This window comes from Halichoeres trimaculatus, unplaced genomic scaffold, assembly GCF_033239565.1.
Source record: "Halichoeres trimaculatus isolate MK-OKI-2021-1 unplaced genomic scaffold, fHalTri1.1 fHalTri1_scaffold_7, whole genome shotgun sequence".
In the NCBI taxonomy this organism is placed as follows: domain Eukaryota; kingdom Metazoa; phylum Chordata; class Actinopteri; order Labriformes; family Labridae; genus Halichoeres; species Halichoeres trimaculatus.
This window is the reverse complement of record NW_027437185.1, coordinates 15853949-15870343: the sequence shown is the minus strand read 5'-3', so window position 1 is coordinate 15870343 and position 16395 is coordinate 15853949. Positions and strand designations below refer to the sequence as shown.

General features: G+C 42.2%; 1 protein-coding gene across 1 annotated transcript; it reads left to right on the top strand.

Annotated features, from left to right (window-relative positions):
- Positions 1-152: 152 nt before the first annotated feature.
- On the top strand, positions 153-16395 carry tspan17 (tetraspanin 17). Its single transcript, XM_074674025.1, has 8 exons — positions 153-778; positions 10226-10276; positions 11996-12142; positions 12893-13063; positions 13576-13701; positions 13983-14030; positions 15690-15806; positions 16053-16395. Exons 1-8 carry the CDS (start codon positions 692-694, stop codon positions 16116-16118), a joined length of 813 nt encoding a protein of 270 aa, XP_074530126.1. The 5' UTR covers positions 153-691; the 3' UTR covers positions 16119-16395.

Sequence of the window (16395 nt, the reverse complement as noted above, 5' to 3'; positions counted from 1 at the left end):
AAATTCACTTGATTTTAGTCACGTTACAGGTGCTGTCCTTGGCCTGAAGTACTACACCTATCCTTACTATGGTATGCTTTTGGGGGATTTTTATTTAAATATTTACCCATCACATACTTTGCAGCTCAGACAGAGGATCTTTACTGAGACACAAGAGGCCGCTCTTGAGGTGACTATGGCGAGGGGAGCGCAGTGTTTCTCCTCGTTTGACAGAAGGGGCTTGTTTTACAGCACTAAATAACAAGGATGAAGATTTCAAGCGACGATGCGGTAACAGAGATAACCGAGGGGACGTTTAGGTAGCTGAAAGACCAGCAAGTTTATCTCTCCCGTCCGCTGCGGGATTCAAAATAAACACTAGTAGACGTAAATATCGACTGCACTGCAGATGAATGTCTGTGCCTTAAGTGTCCCTGGATTTGTTGTTGTTAGCTGCAAATGCTAGCCATAGAAGTTGCGAGCTAGCTGGCCTAGCACGCTAATGTTTGTAGCGAGAAGAAAATTAGCTTTATGTATTGTTTACTCAATAGTGTCCGACGAGTACACTCGGTGTTGTGTAGCTGATGGAGCCAGTAAATGCCGGCTTCAGTCGTTCAGTAACTACAGCTTTGGCTAAGCTTTTAAAGTACCAACCGTAGTAACGTTTGTTACCGAGCTAGCTCTTCAGTTAGCCACCACAACTCTGTGAAGAATGAGTAGAAAACACCATCATTTTAAAGGGGCTGAAGTCAGCTGCTGCGTCAAATACTTCTTATTTGGGTTCAACATTTTATTCTGGGTAAGTAAAAACACTCCTCTTTTCTTAATCTTTCGATATAATGAAGAAACATGCTAATAATGTTTATCCTAAGACTTTGTATTCATTTTGGCACTTTACTTGCCTGTTTTTTGGTGTGATGTAAATTTAAACGGTCCATTTAAATCATAAAAAAATTATCTTATGTGTTGTTACAATCGTTTGTTGCTGTTATCTCTGTTACTCTGTTGTGTAGTTGTTAGTGTGTTGAAATGTTTGTGATTAAACCCTTATAACTTGTTTATTCTAAAAAGAGTTGACAAAAAAGTGTCTAGAAATGAAATCAATGAGATGGGGCACTTAAATACTTTTGAAAAGTTGAATTTCTAACATGACTTTTAAAAAGTGATATAAGTTTCATTCTTATACCAAAGTTTTCTTTTGGTGTCTGCCGGGAGGCTGTATCTCTTCTTTCATTAATAAGCTCTTGCTCAACAGTTCAGAGCAAATCTCTGTCATTTCAAAACCTAAACTGGTTACGTTTCTAGATAAAAAAGGGAACTGTGGTGTTCTCTATTACTGTAAGAAAACCTGGTGGAGGAAGATTGAGATAAAAGCGGTCTGATTGTAGTTCCTCTTGCTGCCTTGGCTTGAATTGGCAATAAGGATTAGTACCATTGTGTTTGAGTTTGAGAAATAGAAGTCTCATCTGTATTGTTTGACCAGTTGCAATTGAGCCCACATCTCCCCTACGACCCCCCCCTCTCATCAATCTTTATCCCTCCTCAGTCTGAAAAGTTCCTCTGTTCAGTCTGCCTTACCCCTCCCTCCTTACCCTCCTGCTTTGCCTCTGTGCGCCTGGCGTAATATAGTGTCTGTGGGTGAAGGAATGGCGTGTCTGTGGGCCCCTGAGGGTCTTCCCACACAGTGTTGGAAGGAAAAGGCCACACGGGCCTGAATACCACCCAGCCCTCCTCTTTTCAAAGCACCCTTTTCACTCCCTCCACTACCATAGTGCTGGGGCTCTGCGGGAAAGCATTGTTTCCCCACTCACACACCCAGAAACGCACAAAGAGAGTTGGTGATAACAAAGACTGGAGGAGGATTGGGTGTGATTCTATATTTTCTTCCACTTGCACGTTTGTGCTAACCGCACATGGGATCCACATGAACTGGCTCTTCCTCCTTCAGTCGCCACCTCCTCATTCCACCACACTCCTCCTCAAAAATGTAGGAGTATTACGCTTACGCTGTATGACTGTCACGTTTTCCTCTCTTATGAAACTGAGATGATATAATGGCCAACATGAACAAAGCGAGATATCTTTCAGAGACCGCTGCATATACACATTCTTCTATAGGCATCTTAAATGAAAAGTGCTCTGGAATTTGATTGGATGGAGCAATCAACAAGGAAATACTGAGTCATAGGGTAATAGTGTTTTGTCTGACTCACATTGTGCTCGTTCAGACTGTTTTGACACTCAGGCCAAGCTAACAGGCCTGTGTCTGGTCTCTTTGTGAGACTGCTGAACAAGTTCCAGCTCGCTGGCTGTTTCCGTTAATAATCACAAGAAGATGTTCTCCTCTTGTCTGTGTGCTCCCAAACTACATTTGACAGACAAGCTGGTACATTGCCGAAATGGAGAGAGATGAGGTATATTCTCCACAAATCAGCCCATTTGTCTTTCCTACAGTGATCTTGTCAGGCCCGAAAATGCGGCCCAAATTGAGACAGAATGCTGGTTGGACTCTAAATATTGTGAACAAAATGCAGCAATAAACCAAGTGTCCCCTTCTGTGTGAAAGCCTCCAGTGCTCAAACTTGCTATAGACACCCAAACAGTTTCACCCAACAACAACGACAACACACCTTCACTCACCCGTACAATACACACATTCATCACAGCCACTTAATTAATCATATTTTCTGCCTGAGCTGCTGAAATGTTTGGAGGCTCTGCATGCTGTAATTAAGAGCTTGTTAAGCTGTAACCCAGTTGCTGAGTTGGTTGGATGCAGGCAGTGTATTATTAGCCAGCTACAGATCAGAGTGTCTGCTCACATTTGGCACCCGGGCGTACTTTGGGTGATCACATCACAGGTAGATAGCTGTGGAACAGCCAAGTGTGAATGCAGATATTTGACCACCTTTCAGTCAAGCCACATTTAGAGATAGTTGGAGATTCATGGCTCAGCTTACTTTATGAATGCAGTGTGCTGCTCTGATTGCACAGGAGGAAAGAATAGCTGGGTTTCGCCAATATGAAAACGAGAAATTTGAAATGACACCATCCATGCTGGAAATCAGTAATGGGCATATTCACAGTTTAGCACCACATTTTCACAAAATGAGTAATCCGGTAAGCTGAAGCTCTCAGCAGGTTTATGAGTAATTGTTAGTTGCACCTATGGTGCATCACAGTATCCTCCTAAACCCTGTTTCAAATAACAGCTGCTTTCCTGTCTTCTCTCTGAGGGCAAATGTGAATGCTTTCAGTTCTATTTGCTGCTACCCACAGATAAAATCAAATGTGAACAGGGAGGCAAAGTCCACTCACAGAGGGACTTCACTTTTCTCATTTATCTGATTTGTGTTCTGATAGTCTGTGTCAACTGCAGCGAGTCTCAACCGGGGTCTACACACTATCTCGATACAAATCTGGCTACAAGGAAAAAGCTTTTAACAAGCTTTAAACTTCTTTGGATTACAGACTCGTGCTCAAACGCTCAAAGTCCAATTCAGCCTGACTTGTTTCTTTCACCTTGTTTTAGTTACATCTGCTGCACTTCATCAGACAAATTAATACATTGATTTCTCAGTCTCCTGTGGAGAGAAGTGTGACTGCAAAAGACGCAGGAGTGTTTTCTAGCTGAGGTACCAGAGGAGCTGTTGGCCATGCCACTGATATCATATCATCAAGCCTTCACACGGCTGGGCCGGTCTCATTAGAAATTCAGGTTTTTCAGGGAGTCACCCAAAGGGCAGTCATCACACTTGAGTAAGTCTATACTCGCTGTGTGCGTGTGTGTGACCATGCAGTGTGGGGCTTGGTTTGTCTGCTAGTTAGTTGAGGTTAATGGGATCAGCTGGCTTAGGGAGGCATCTCCTCAAGTGTTGATAATCTGTCTGTCCACATGGAGAGAATTCACCTCCTCTCAGCCTCCTCCTTCTCTTCCCCCTCCTCCTGGGATTCACACGTCTTCAGCAGCACTTGACAGAGAAGTAACCTGAACCCCCTGATTTGAATAATGAAGGCATATACAAGGACATCTGGTTTCAGACTTTGTTTATGTGCTCAGTGATAAAACAGACGTACAGGGATAAAAGCATGGGGATTAGATAGGGTGATAAAAATACACAGAGGCAAGAAAAACAAATTATTTACTAAAGCAGGTGAGATTTAAAGAAGCACATCCTGAGGGGGCTTTTAAAACATCTTGCCTCAAAACAAACAGACTCAATGAGGTATAAACTTAACAGGAACAAACAAGGACACAATATTGTGTTTTCAAGAAAAAGATTTACTTTATTAATCCCCTGGGGAAAATATAATTTTTATTTTGCTTTTGTTGCTTAATTGTTGAAAACACTAGAAGATTAATGAGGCTCTCCGTGTGATATGATGTTTGAGTTTTTGTCTACAGCTCAGTCAAAAAAAAAAGAAGAAGATATTATTATTTGGGGAATAGTTTTGTCTCAGAATGGAAAAGGATGACATTTAGCACAGGTACCAGTGTGTTGAAATGCCACTGATTGACCTAGATTTCACTTTTGCCGCCCACACTGGGAGAAGTTAGATGAAAGGATCCGATGAAGACTTTGTTCAAAGTCAGGTTCAGTTCAGTTTCAAAGAGCTCACTCTGTCACATCCATATCGGTCCTAACTTTATTGTTCAAAAAGAAAGTTTGGTTTTAAAGAATGGCTTTGAAAAGGCTCATAAACTGATAAAGTGCATGCTTACAAACTTAAGTGTTAAACAGTGTAAAGCTTTTACAACAAAATCCAACTCCACTGTAAAACCAAGTATTTTCCTTAAATCAAATCATTTCACTTTTTATTTTCACGTGAACTTATGATCAGAATTTGTCCTCATGAAGGAGAAAAGTTATTTGTTTCCAAAACAAAGTTGGTGGAAGTATTGCCTGAGAGAGATTCAGAAATGCTGGAAGAAATAGTAAATCAAAATGACAGGCTATCAGGCATGGATGCCTCAAAGCTGTCTCACTTTTAATGCTGCCTCCGAGGTCGCCTCAAGCTGTGACAGTAGGAAATGCAACTTGACACACATTGAAGTTCTTTTGACCGAAAATAACAAGAAAATATAACAGAGGTACTTTTCTGGTTCAGTGTCAGGCCAGAGTTTTTATTTTAGAAGTACCGAAGTGAAGAGAGTAATCTTTTTTTTCTCCACCAAGTTTACTGGACAGTTCACACAAGAGTGGAAACAGGAAAGATGGAAAGGCAGCAGTGGGTAGTGTCCTCAGTGAACTGCCAGGGCATCCTGAATTTATAGTTGTTGAAACTAACAGTGGTTAGCAGTATGAGTATGTCATGAGTCAGTATGACAATGAGTATTGTGGTTAGGGATGTTCATAGGACACATTTCAAATCCTTGAACAGAAATTTAATTCTGACAACTCTGAAAACTCTCTGAGAGAAGAAAAAAATGAGCTAAACATGAAATCATTGAGCCTGCGGATCAGCGATGTCAAACAGTTTCCACAGGAGCATCCCTATCCTTCAGTTCTCTCCATACTTGCCAACACTCCTGGTTTCTGCAGGAGTCTCCCACTTTTTAACCCGTTTTCCTGCTGACCTCCTGATTAGTAAATTATCCTGATTATCCACCAAGCAATCATAGGGAGACCAGTTAGAGGCTCGTTCATGAGAACTGCGTAGGACGTGTGTAGTCAGACCTGGCAACCCAAATGGGCAGCGACAAGCATACGCAAATCACTACCTGATCCTCACTGAAGTGGTTCTCCATTCAGAATCACCCAGCATCACTCTTTCGAGGTTGCTGTCAAAGGTGTCTGAATCTGGTCCAAAGAAGAAGAGCTATGCTTCCAAATTCAATTCAGCTCGGTGTGAGTCATTTCCTTCTCTTGCTGTGAGCCATGTAGATAGTAAATATGCATTTTGTGAGGTTTGTAGGTCAGCACAGAACATACAGGCTAACTGTGCAAGGCACAGACAAACTGTAAAGGGTTTGTCCAGGTATGGCAGGTATAGTCCTGTTATCAAACCTGTGACGGTTTACTGGTTATAAGCCCTTTTAAACAGACACAGCTATGACTTCATCTCATTTCCAGAGCCAAACCAGGCTACAAGGAGCCATCTGTCTATGTGCTTGTTTAATTCTAAGTACAGCATTTTTACATTATGACAGTGGCTCCAGCCAGAGGCACACCCTGTGGCTGTGCTACAATTCAGATACAACAAGTGATCAGCATTTCAGGCCCCCAGTTATAAAAATATTAGTCGTTAAATCAACCATTAATTCTGGTGCCAATCTATCAATATCATTATCTCAAACATTAGCTTAGGTTAGGAATGGTCCAATCCCTGTTTGATGACTGCTTTCAGAATTTTGATTTTATAAATAAATGACAAGGTTGTCTGTCTCAATGTGTCAGCCCTGTGATTAAACAGTGACCAGTCCAGGATGTATTCCACCTCTTGCCCAAAGACAGCTGGGATAGTCTCCAGCCACCAGCGACCCCGAACAGAATAGGCGGAATAAAATGAATGGATGAAGTGACATCTGGCACCTCTGAATCAAATCAAACTTTTGGTCTTTTTGATATCTAGAAATAGGCCTGTCATGATAACAAATTTTGCTAGACGATAATTTTCCAAAATATTATTGTCGATAAACGATATTATTGTCAATATTATTTTGAGGTTTTTTTTTTTTCAATTTTTTCATTGATGTAATTATGATAAGTGGGATAATAAAGTGAGTACACCATATCAAAAGCAAGAAACTTTAATTTCTTAAGAGTATTTAACTGTAATTAAAAGGTCAGGATCTTTTAAATAATATAAATTAAACAAAAAATATAATAAATTTAACAAGCAAGAAAGAGAAAAAAATACAATGAAAATGAAATGGACTCTCTTTTAGAAAAAATACATGTCAATGAAAATAATTAATACCAATCAAAAACAATAAAACATAGACCCTGTCTCTAAAGAAAAAACAAAACTCCAAAAAAAAACAACAATAAAAACTATAGCCTTAATAAAAGGGAGTTTATACAGTTCCTGGTTTCTTTGTAACATGTACTTTTTTCCAGTCAATCCGTACTGTCTGTCAAACATTTTTAACATTTCTGGCTTTCAACCGTATCGAAAGGCTGCATTTCTCTGGCAATGTAGCTGTCTTTGAGCGCCCACCATTTGGCGCTTTTATTTCTTTTTACTTTGCAGACCAAAAGCCTCAGTAAGAGCGGATTGTCAAAGAACAAGGCTCCGCTGCACCTCCCTCTTCTTCTTCTTCGTCGCCACTACTTTCAAACAAATGCGACATATCAGCTCGTTGGTGTTCATGAGCTCACAATTTGTTCATTCTGATAAAAAACAAAATATTCCCACACTGGGACTGTGGCAGGCGGCTTAAGAACCGTATCTTTCGTGCCATCACTCATATTAGGGTGTTTCCTCCTTACCCCTCAGGACGCTCGCTTCAGCTCTCTCCGTGTGTATGCGCGAGCAGCCCCGTCTTCACCCCAAAGATAGCATTTTTGACAGATGCTCACTCCGCTATAAATATACTAAATCTGCTATAGAACCTATGCACCCTGATGTTAGGAAAGATAGACGTAGTGAGCCATCTTCTCATTCAGCCTCTTTGGTCGAAAGAGAGGAGGAAAACAAACATGCATGCACATGTCAGTTTATCGAGGCTGGCAAACTTACCGAGGACGTTTTTATTTATCGTTAGGTTAATTGATTTTTTGATTATCGTGACAGGCCTATCTAGAAACAACATGTAATAATAGAGACAAGTGAGAAAGTCATGCCTCAGCATTTGTAGCATTAGAGCCGAACCTGCTGTGTAAATCAAACCCTCACCGATAGATGCTGCAGTTTCTCCTTATTCCAGCTTTTTAATGTCTATGTCTGTTGTAAACGGTAATTATTATGCAGTCCTCGTGACAGTCATGCTGAGTGATTACTTGGCACCATGTTTTCAAAGTTCAGGCCACTTTGTTGCCCATTAGAGGGCAGCTTCCTGGTGATAACCTCTGGGGAATTTCAATGCCAAAGGGCTGCTTCAATGCAACATTACTTTTTTGGCACTGTGCATCTTATTTTGAAAGAAGATGCAGGTTCAGCTTGGCCTTCAGGTTTCTCTCAAGGACACTCCTTTGTGAGCTGTGTTCACAGCTCTCCAGTCTCTGGATTGAAAGTAGTGAGAGTGAGATACTGCTGCCAAAAAGTTGCACCCTGTTATATAACACGCAGGTGTTGTGTTGTCCCGAGAGGATATGGGGCGCCTGATGCTGTGGCATCCAGACCTAATTTATTTTTCCTTCAGATTGAAGTTAAACTGCTGAATGTGTAACTGCATTCTGCTGATTAACTGCCTATTTGCAACACAAGTGTGACTACAATGTAGATTCTGCAGTGAATTATTGAGCTCTCAAGTCAAACAGGAGGTTTTCTTTGGTTTTAAATGTCAGTTCTTTTTGAATGTGAATGAATGATTTAAGATTTTGTATTTTAGCTGCAGTAGTTCTGTTCACTAAAGTGAGAGTTACTTTCTCTGTTTGAGTTTTCGTGCTCTGCCTTTTATATCCCGTGGATTATTTAGAGTCAGGGGATAAATGGGTTAATACTCTAATAGTGTAATCTCCTCTACCTGATCTCCACCTGGCTGCATACCGTGACTCTTCCTGTGCGTCACTTTCCCAGCTGAAGCCACCGCACGCTTCACTACAACCGCTTACGTAACGCAGGCTATCCCTGCATCGTCCCCTAACAGCAGCTGTTGTTGTTTGGCATACTGTCACATTGTTGGGCTTGTTATTCAGGCTGAGGGATTGCCATCAGTTTACCTGTTTCCCCAGATTTAATCAGCTTCCCAATGATATGATTTAGCCTCCATTCAATGGAGCTATTATATTTCAGGCTGTGCCATTATAGAGTGCCTGGGTAAAGTTCATTACCCACTCAAATCTCTGAGGAATGACATTTTGTGTTAGCTGAGCATTGTGTTAGACAGCAAAACAAAGCTGCCCTGTAATGTGTGAGTTCGGTAATCCTAAAGGCTTAGTGTGTTTTTAAAAAAATACATTTTCTATCAGGTAGTCAAGTCTCACAGCCAACTCAAGCCCTCACCCAGAGACTCTTCTAAGTCCTCTTCTTTCTGCATGTTTTGAACTGTGAGCCAGACATCCATCCTCCACGGGGCAGGATGCTAATGCAGGAGGGATTTTCCTTAACTCTCAGGATATCAAATCCTCAAACCTCTTAAGCAGCTCAGAGCAACGGCTCTCACCTGTAGTTACCAGAAGTTGTAGTCATTCACTCCATCAGCAGCAAGTTCAAAAACTTAGGGTACATGTTTATGTCCATTCTGCTGGTTAAAGGGATAGTTCAGTTTTTTTTTGAAGTGGGGTTGTATGAGCTCTATGTGACCACTAAGGACATTAGATACAGTAGAAAGTTGTCTCCTCTCCCTCAGTAAGACACAGACTGTAATCGATGGTGACGAGGAAATAGGCGCTAACATGGAAATACCATACCAAATTCAAAGGCTATTTCCTCTGCCTACAAGGACTGAAATGCTAGCGCTGCGCTGAAGGATACATGATCAGTTAGTTAGGTCCGGATAAATATTTGTATTTCTTAAGACTTAATGCACTTAAAAAATATTTTATGTAGCGTACTCTTAAACTGTGGTATTACTTTTTGATTTTAGTCCTTGTAGGCAGAGAAAATAGCCTTTGAATTTGGTACCGTCTCTCCCTGTTAGCACCTATTTCTTCATCACCATCGATTACAGTTTGTGTCTTACTGAGGGAGAGGAGACACCTTTCTTCTGTATCTAATTTCCTTAGTGGTCACATAGAGCTCATACAACCCCACTTCAAAAAAACTGAACTATCCCTTTAATGTTGTTTATTTGTGTTTGTGCTTGATTGATCTCCCCTCTTTCTTTTTGCTGTTTGGTGTTGCAAAAAAGAAAAGGTGATTTCATAGATATGTAACATAGTTAAACATTACAGAATAAATATGAAAATCAAAGTACAGTTGTTGTGTTGTGTACTCTTGTTGTCTTGGAGGCCACTGTAAGTTGTGAAACAACACCTATGATTCCCTGGTCTGTTGCCTCCTGTAAATTTGTCACTCAGAAATGCTTTTTATTGTCTCAGACTTGGATTAAATGATTCATTCTCCAAGATTTGATAGCCTCATTATTTCGCTCTTCCATTCAGTCTGACAGTGAAGTCTCCTCTGTCTGCTTCTTTTACAGTTACTCGGAGCAGCATTCTTGGGCATCGGCCTGTGGGCATGGGCGGAGAAGGTAAGTATAAACAGATGCACACAAACACAGACTGTCACAGCATAGTTCAGATTCTTCTCTGTACTCTCACAGGCATGAGCTGGGAGTACAATTTGCAGGAGAAATGTAGATGAAAACAGAGCTTTAGGGTGAGCTGTGCACGGAAAATAAAGGCACCATTCATGAAAGACTCTGAAGCGCTTAAAGACCTGCTAGCAGGTAATGAATCAGGTAAACACATCTCGGAAAATGAATCATGTTGAGGCAGCTCTAGCTAAGATGTGAGACGACTGTGGAGGTCTTTTTTTCTTTTAAGTCAGCTTAAAATGGGCACAACAACAAATGGAGAGCCACAGGGCCACCACTCATTTACCCCACTGCTGTGGCACAATAAATGCCTCAGATTTGCATGGTAACCGGTCATTGTTAATCTTCCGGTATACTAGCTGTAAAGGTCAGGTGGTGCCACCAGCCTCTTTGCAGCAGCCATTATTAAAACTCCCTCTAGCTGCATATGAAGTCAATTTGTTCATTAATTATCAAGAAGTTGTACCAGTCAGTTTTACAAATGCTGCTCCTGCATGGAAACATGTACTGATTAGTAACGTCTTGGTCTTGAACTCTGTGCAAATAGGCCTGCACCAGAGTACCTCAGTGGAACAGCGTGAATAATTTAAAGGGATTAGGCCCTGTGATGAATAGCGGGTACTGGAAAGGCATAATGGTGAGTTTGGGTCTCAGTGACTAAGATGATTAGTTTCTTGCCGGCTGCTGAGCCAGACTTGTTTATTGTTTCAGGGCCTTGTGCTTAAATTCAAATGAAGGCACTTTATTCTGCGCCGTAAAAAAAACAGAAGAAAGCAGCTATAAGTCTGTCCTATAGACGTCCTTCAGCACGGCGCAGTGGGAGCTTAACTTAAGCAGGGTGAGATCCCGGCTTCTGGGCTTTAGCTGCAAGTGTTTGACATGTGCACTGAACGTGACAGTCTAACAGCCTGACAGGTCTGAGACTGTACAGCCACACTTACAGATGAAAACACTGGTGGGAGCCCTCTCAAGATGGTCAGAAACATAGAGAGACATGATGGGAGATCATGCGTGAAGCTGAACACGCGTTGTAGTTTGACGGGCTTTTGAACTCACACATTCCACACGCCTGTTATGCGCCTATCTTTTGAAATGAACTCCTCTTCAAGCAAACTATCTGCCGTCAAGCTGTAATATGAGGTGAATGAATTTGTCGGCGCGTTGCATCATGCAGAAGAGAGACTGACAGGAAAATATGTTGGATGCACTGTGGCCCGGGGCTGTGAGGGCAGGATATGCACAGAGGAAGGGCAGATGTCTGTTTGGGAATGTTTGTAGAAGCCTCCGAGCGGTGCCTGGTCTGATAGACGTGATTTGTGTTAGAGCCTGGTGTTGTGTTAAAAAACAAGCAGGGCTCTCTGGAAAGCAACAGGCTGATTAGATTAGACAATACAAATAAAAGAACAGTATTGTCTCTGAGTTGGTGTTTCTCATGTACTTTGTATCTCTGAAAAGGGCAGCCCCAGCTGGCCTGTCAGCTGTGTTATTAGTTCAAGTCTCACTTTGTGGCATAAAGCTCTTTTCAAGGTTAGCTGTGTTTTTGAAGAGTGAGAAATGTTGCTGAGAGCCTGCAGGAGAGACAGCAAGGATTGATTTTTGAAGTATTATTGTCAGAATTAACCCCTCTCTTTTGTCTGTCTTCCTCTCCCTCAGGGTGTGCTGTCCAATCTGTCATCCATCACTGACCTCGGGGGCTTCGATCCAGTATGGCTCTTTATTGTCGTCGGAGGGGTCATGTTCATCCTGGGCTTTGCCGGCTGCATCGGCGCGCTCAGAGAGAACACCTTCCTGCTTAAATTTGTGAGTCAGAGTGCATACACCGAGATCAGACGCTGTTTTAACCACTTCACGCCTCTTAGATCTGCAGTTCACACCGGAGCTGGGGCTGTTGATGCAGCAGGTGTCACATTGACTCACTCTTGGCAAGAGCAAGTCAATGTGACACCTGATGCTAAGGGAAATTGCATGTCACAAACATGTGTCACAAACACTGAACCAGGCTCTGTTTCATCATGTTATGATCAGATCCATGCTTTTCAAGTAATCAGAAAAATCCTTTTCAAGTTAGATTTTCCCAGTAGCTCTATTTCTTCACTTTAAGTTACTCCAAAGCCCAGCACTATTTTGGGAGGTTTATTTGTGCTCAGCTTTATTGATAACAGCATGTGACTGATGGAGACAAACTCGCCTTGTTGCTGGCTGTGATTCTGAGTAGCTATTAACTCCAGCCGATGTCCATTAGCAGCAGTAAGTCAGGCGTCAGACGGAGGAGCTAATGTGGCTGTCGTGCATTTATCATTAGCCCCGTCTCCTCCTGCATTTACTGTAAAAGGAAGATGTAACAGCACCTCTGGGACTGCGGCTTTTGTTGCCACACATTCACTCAGCAGATCAGGAGTGGCCTTACCAGCAGACTTGCACTGGGAAATTATGTCACGGCTCTTGTTAATGCCTAAAATAAGATTCAAACAGGATTCTCTTTGACACGCCCGGCTTCTCTGAAGTGACTGATTTATTGTCTTCTGTTTGTGTGCGTCATGTACTCCCCAGTTTTCTGTGTTCCTGGGTTTGATCTTCTTCTTGGAGCTGACTGCGGGGATCCTCGCCTTCGTCTTCAAAGACTGGATCAAAGACCAGCTCAACTTTTTCATCAACAACAACGTCAAAGCCTACCGCGATGACATCGACTTGCAGAACCTCATTGACTTTGCCCAAGAATATGTGAGTCCACCCTAATGACTCAAATTTTTGTAACACTAACAGTTAAAGCTAATCTAATTCCCCTGTTTTGCAGCCAGAGGGTGTCACTCCCTTCTTTTGTGGTTGTGTTTTTAGAGGGTCTAAACACTGATCTCAAATTCAGCACAGTTCTGGGCAGACAGGAGAGTGAGTCATCCTCTGCCATTGTGTTGTAAATCTCTTGATTAATGTGATTGTAGTCCCCTCAAATGATTATCCAATTATATGAATGAAGCGGTTTAGATAATTGACTCCCGTGTGTAAACACCAGGCTTTGCCACGATGTACTGTAAAGGCGATTACATCCGCTGTTGTCTGGCCATTTGTGTCTCACTATCTGTCGCTGCTAACTGACACAGTAAGCTGGCTGCCCACCCAAGCTGACCTGAGTCAGGCTCTAAAGAGCTGATTCAAGACCGGATCACAGGAAATAAATCTGTCTCTTAAACTGGAGTTGGCTGTTTAATCTCTCTCTGTTATTGCTCCTGTCTCAGTGGTCGTGCTGTGGAGCTCATGGGCCTGATGATTGGAACCTAAACATTTACTTCAACTGCACTGAGCTGAACCCCAGCAGGGAGCGCTGTGGAGTCCCCTTCTCCTGCTGTGTCAAAGACCCTGCAGTAAGTTATTTAATGGTAATAATGCAGGTTAGATAGTGAAGGATCTCTTTCTCTCTGCATTTCAAGTGGTTTAGATACATAAGAACATGATATCTTGCAATCCTTTTTTTAACTTATCAACACTCCTAATGTGTAAGTAACTTCTTAAAAATGCTTCATAGCTGCCAGTTCTGTTTATTTGTTCTAAATTCTTTCAGAAGTCCAAACTCCTTCAACATTTTAAAAACTGAGACGAGAAGCTGAAATGAAGAGAATCTCACATGTTTGTGTTGCTCTTGCAGGAGGATGTCATCAATACGCAGTGCGGTTATGATGTTCGACTTCAAGGGGTTCGTATCTCTCGACACATTTTTACCCCCTCTGATGATCTCTGCATGTCGATGTAGCCCTGAATATGATTTACTCCACTCTCAGGTTGTTCTCTTCAAGATAGGAAGAGGACAATGCTCTCACAAGTATCTTCTTGATAAATCTTTGAAAAAAAAGGGAAAAAGGTTTAATTCAGTTTTAGCAGAACCATTTCGTAGAGTCAGAGAAAGACAGGGAGCCTTCTGGATGAAATGACACAAAGCTGCTGAGTGGAGTTACTCCTGAGGACGTTCTGATTGACACTGCAGAGCAGATTGATTGAAACAATCCAAGCTGCTGTTTGAGGTTGGTGTGGTAACCTCTGTTATTATTGAGCTTCATCACTGGTCTTAACCCTCATTAAAATTTAATTACCAATTGGTTTAAATAACTTTAAATGAAACCATTCATATTTTCAACAGTGTGTTGCTTTACTGTTTTAATTAGCAACAATGAGAAAATGCTGCCAGTTTAAACAACCCCCCCATGACTGTGCTGTGGCACTTTACACACAGGGAGTAAATGGAGATTCAAAGGGTTAAAAAGCACACAGGGTCCTCTGCATGCCTCTTGCCTTAATAACAGATTGTTCTTCTAACGGGGATAATTAGGTTCCAGTTATAGCCCCAAGAGAAGCCATGCTACACTCTGTAATTGGCGACTCAGTGGGTTATGCCAGTCCGTTCCCTTTTCCTCTGTGTGTGGGTGTGGTGGTTACAACTCACTGCACTGCAGTCAGAAAGATTGCTGTTGCTAGGCGCACTGCAATACAGTGAACCACCTGCCACCGAGATGGTATGAATTAATTTTCCCTGTATGCTCTCCTGCTAATGCCCCAGACTTTGACATTTTCCTGAAACTATCAGCAACGTGCACAATTCCTGTGCAGCTTGTTAGTGAGGTGGGGACTGGAAAAGAGGAAGAGCAGGAGACACGAGGAGGACCAGAGAACAACAAAAGCAGGGGTGCTGAAATAGCTTCAGAGGAAGTTCACAGCCAGAACAACAGAGTGTTTCCTGCTATTTTATTGGCTGCCAAAGGGCTCCTTTGACATCCCATTGGTTGAAAGCTGGCTTTCAGGTTTCAGAGGAGAACAAAGGGCTTGACTGCTTGACTCGTCTTGAAGAGCAACAAAGAGAGCATTGTAAAGAGTCCTGTTCACGCCCATTCTCACCCCCCATTTTTAGTGTCACTACAGCTCTAGATTTCACCTCTTTTTCCTCCTGAAAGGAGCACATACATTATTGGCTGAATCTGACAACACAAACAGCCATCTGTCCGGTAACAGGAAACAGCTTTTCCCTGTTTGTTCAGTCCTGACATGGTCCTCTGAGAAACTGAACACGCTGCCTTGATATGCTCCATCATGTCCACACACTGACATGTTGTAATCTCAAAGTGACACAGCTATCACTCACTCCTCATGCCCTCCTCTGTGGTGAAAAGTCAAAAGGCAAAATGTTATCTGTGTTTTGTTTGTTTTGTCCAGCATTAGTCATGGGGCACAGTTTGGTTATTTGATGCATTTTGCAAAAGAGGAATGACTGCTCTGTGATCAGTACACTTTTGATCCCACTCTAAATAAACATTGTACTCCCTCTTTATTTGATTTGCCTGTAATGTGCTTTTGTTTTTAAAAGGAGCTGGACCGGCAGAAATACATCTATACCAAGGGCTGTGTGGGACAGTTTGAGAGGTGGCTTCAGGACAACCTGATCATTGTTGCTGGAATCTTTGTCGGTATTGCACTTTTACAGGTAGGAAAAAATATTTATAGACTGTTTTTTGTTGCAGTCATTTACCTGAGGACCACTGTTGCATATGAAATGAGATGTTTACCTCTTGCTCACAAATGTCTGTGATCTGGTTTTGCATCATCTCTGCCATCTAGTGGTGACAATAGGCCACATCAAGCAAATCCCTGAAGTCTGCTGTAACACGCTGTAGTGTGATGTAATTTTCTGTAACCTAATGTTGAATTTCCTGCATTGTTTCCTCTTTAGATTTTTGGTATCTGCCTTGCTCAAAACCTGGTGAGCGATGTTAAAGCTGTCAAAGCCAACTGGTGACAGGAGAGGGAGTGAAGCGAGGGAGGCTGTTCCCTAAGGACCAGCCAGGTCACTACAGCACACTAAAAGTTCTGTCTGGGTGAGATGGAGAGCTGAAAAACCCTCAACCTTTTTCCCACTGAGCTAAGCAGCACACACACTCTTTCACTTGTACACACAGACTCAGAGAGTTTACCTGCCTGGTGATCAGTGACACTTGAAGAGGGAGAACAAAATCCCACTCAAACCAAACAGTCGACTCTATGTTTACCACTCAGCTGGGATTTTAACCCAAATA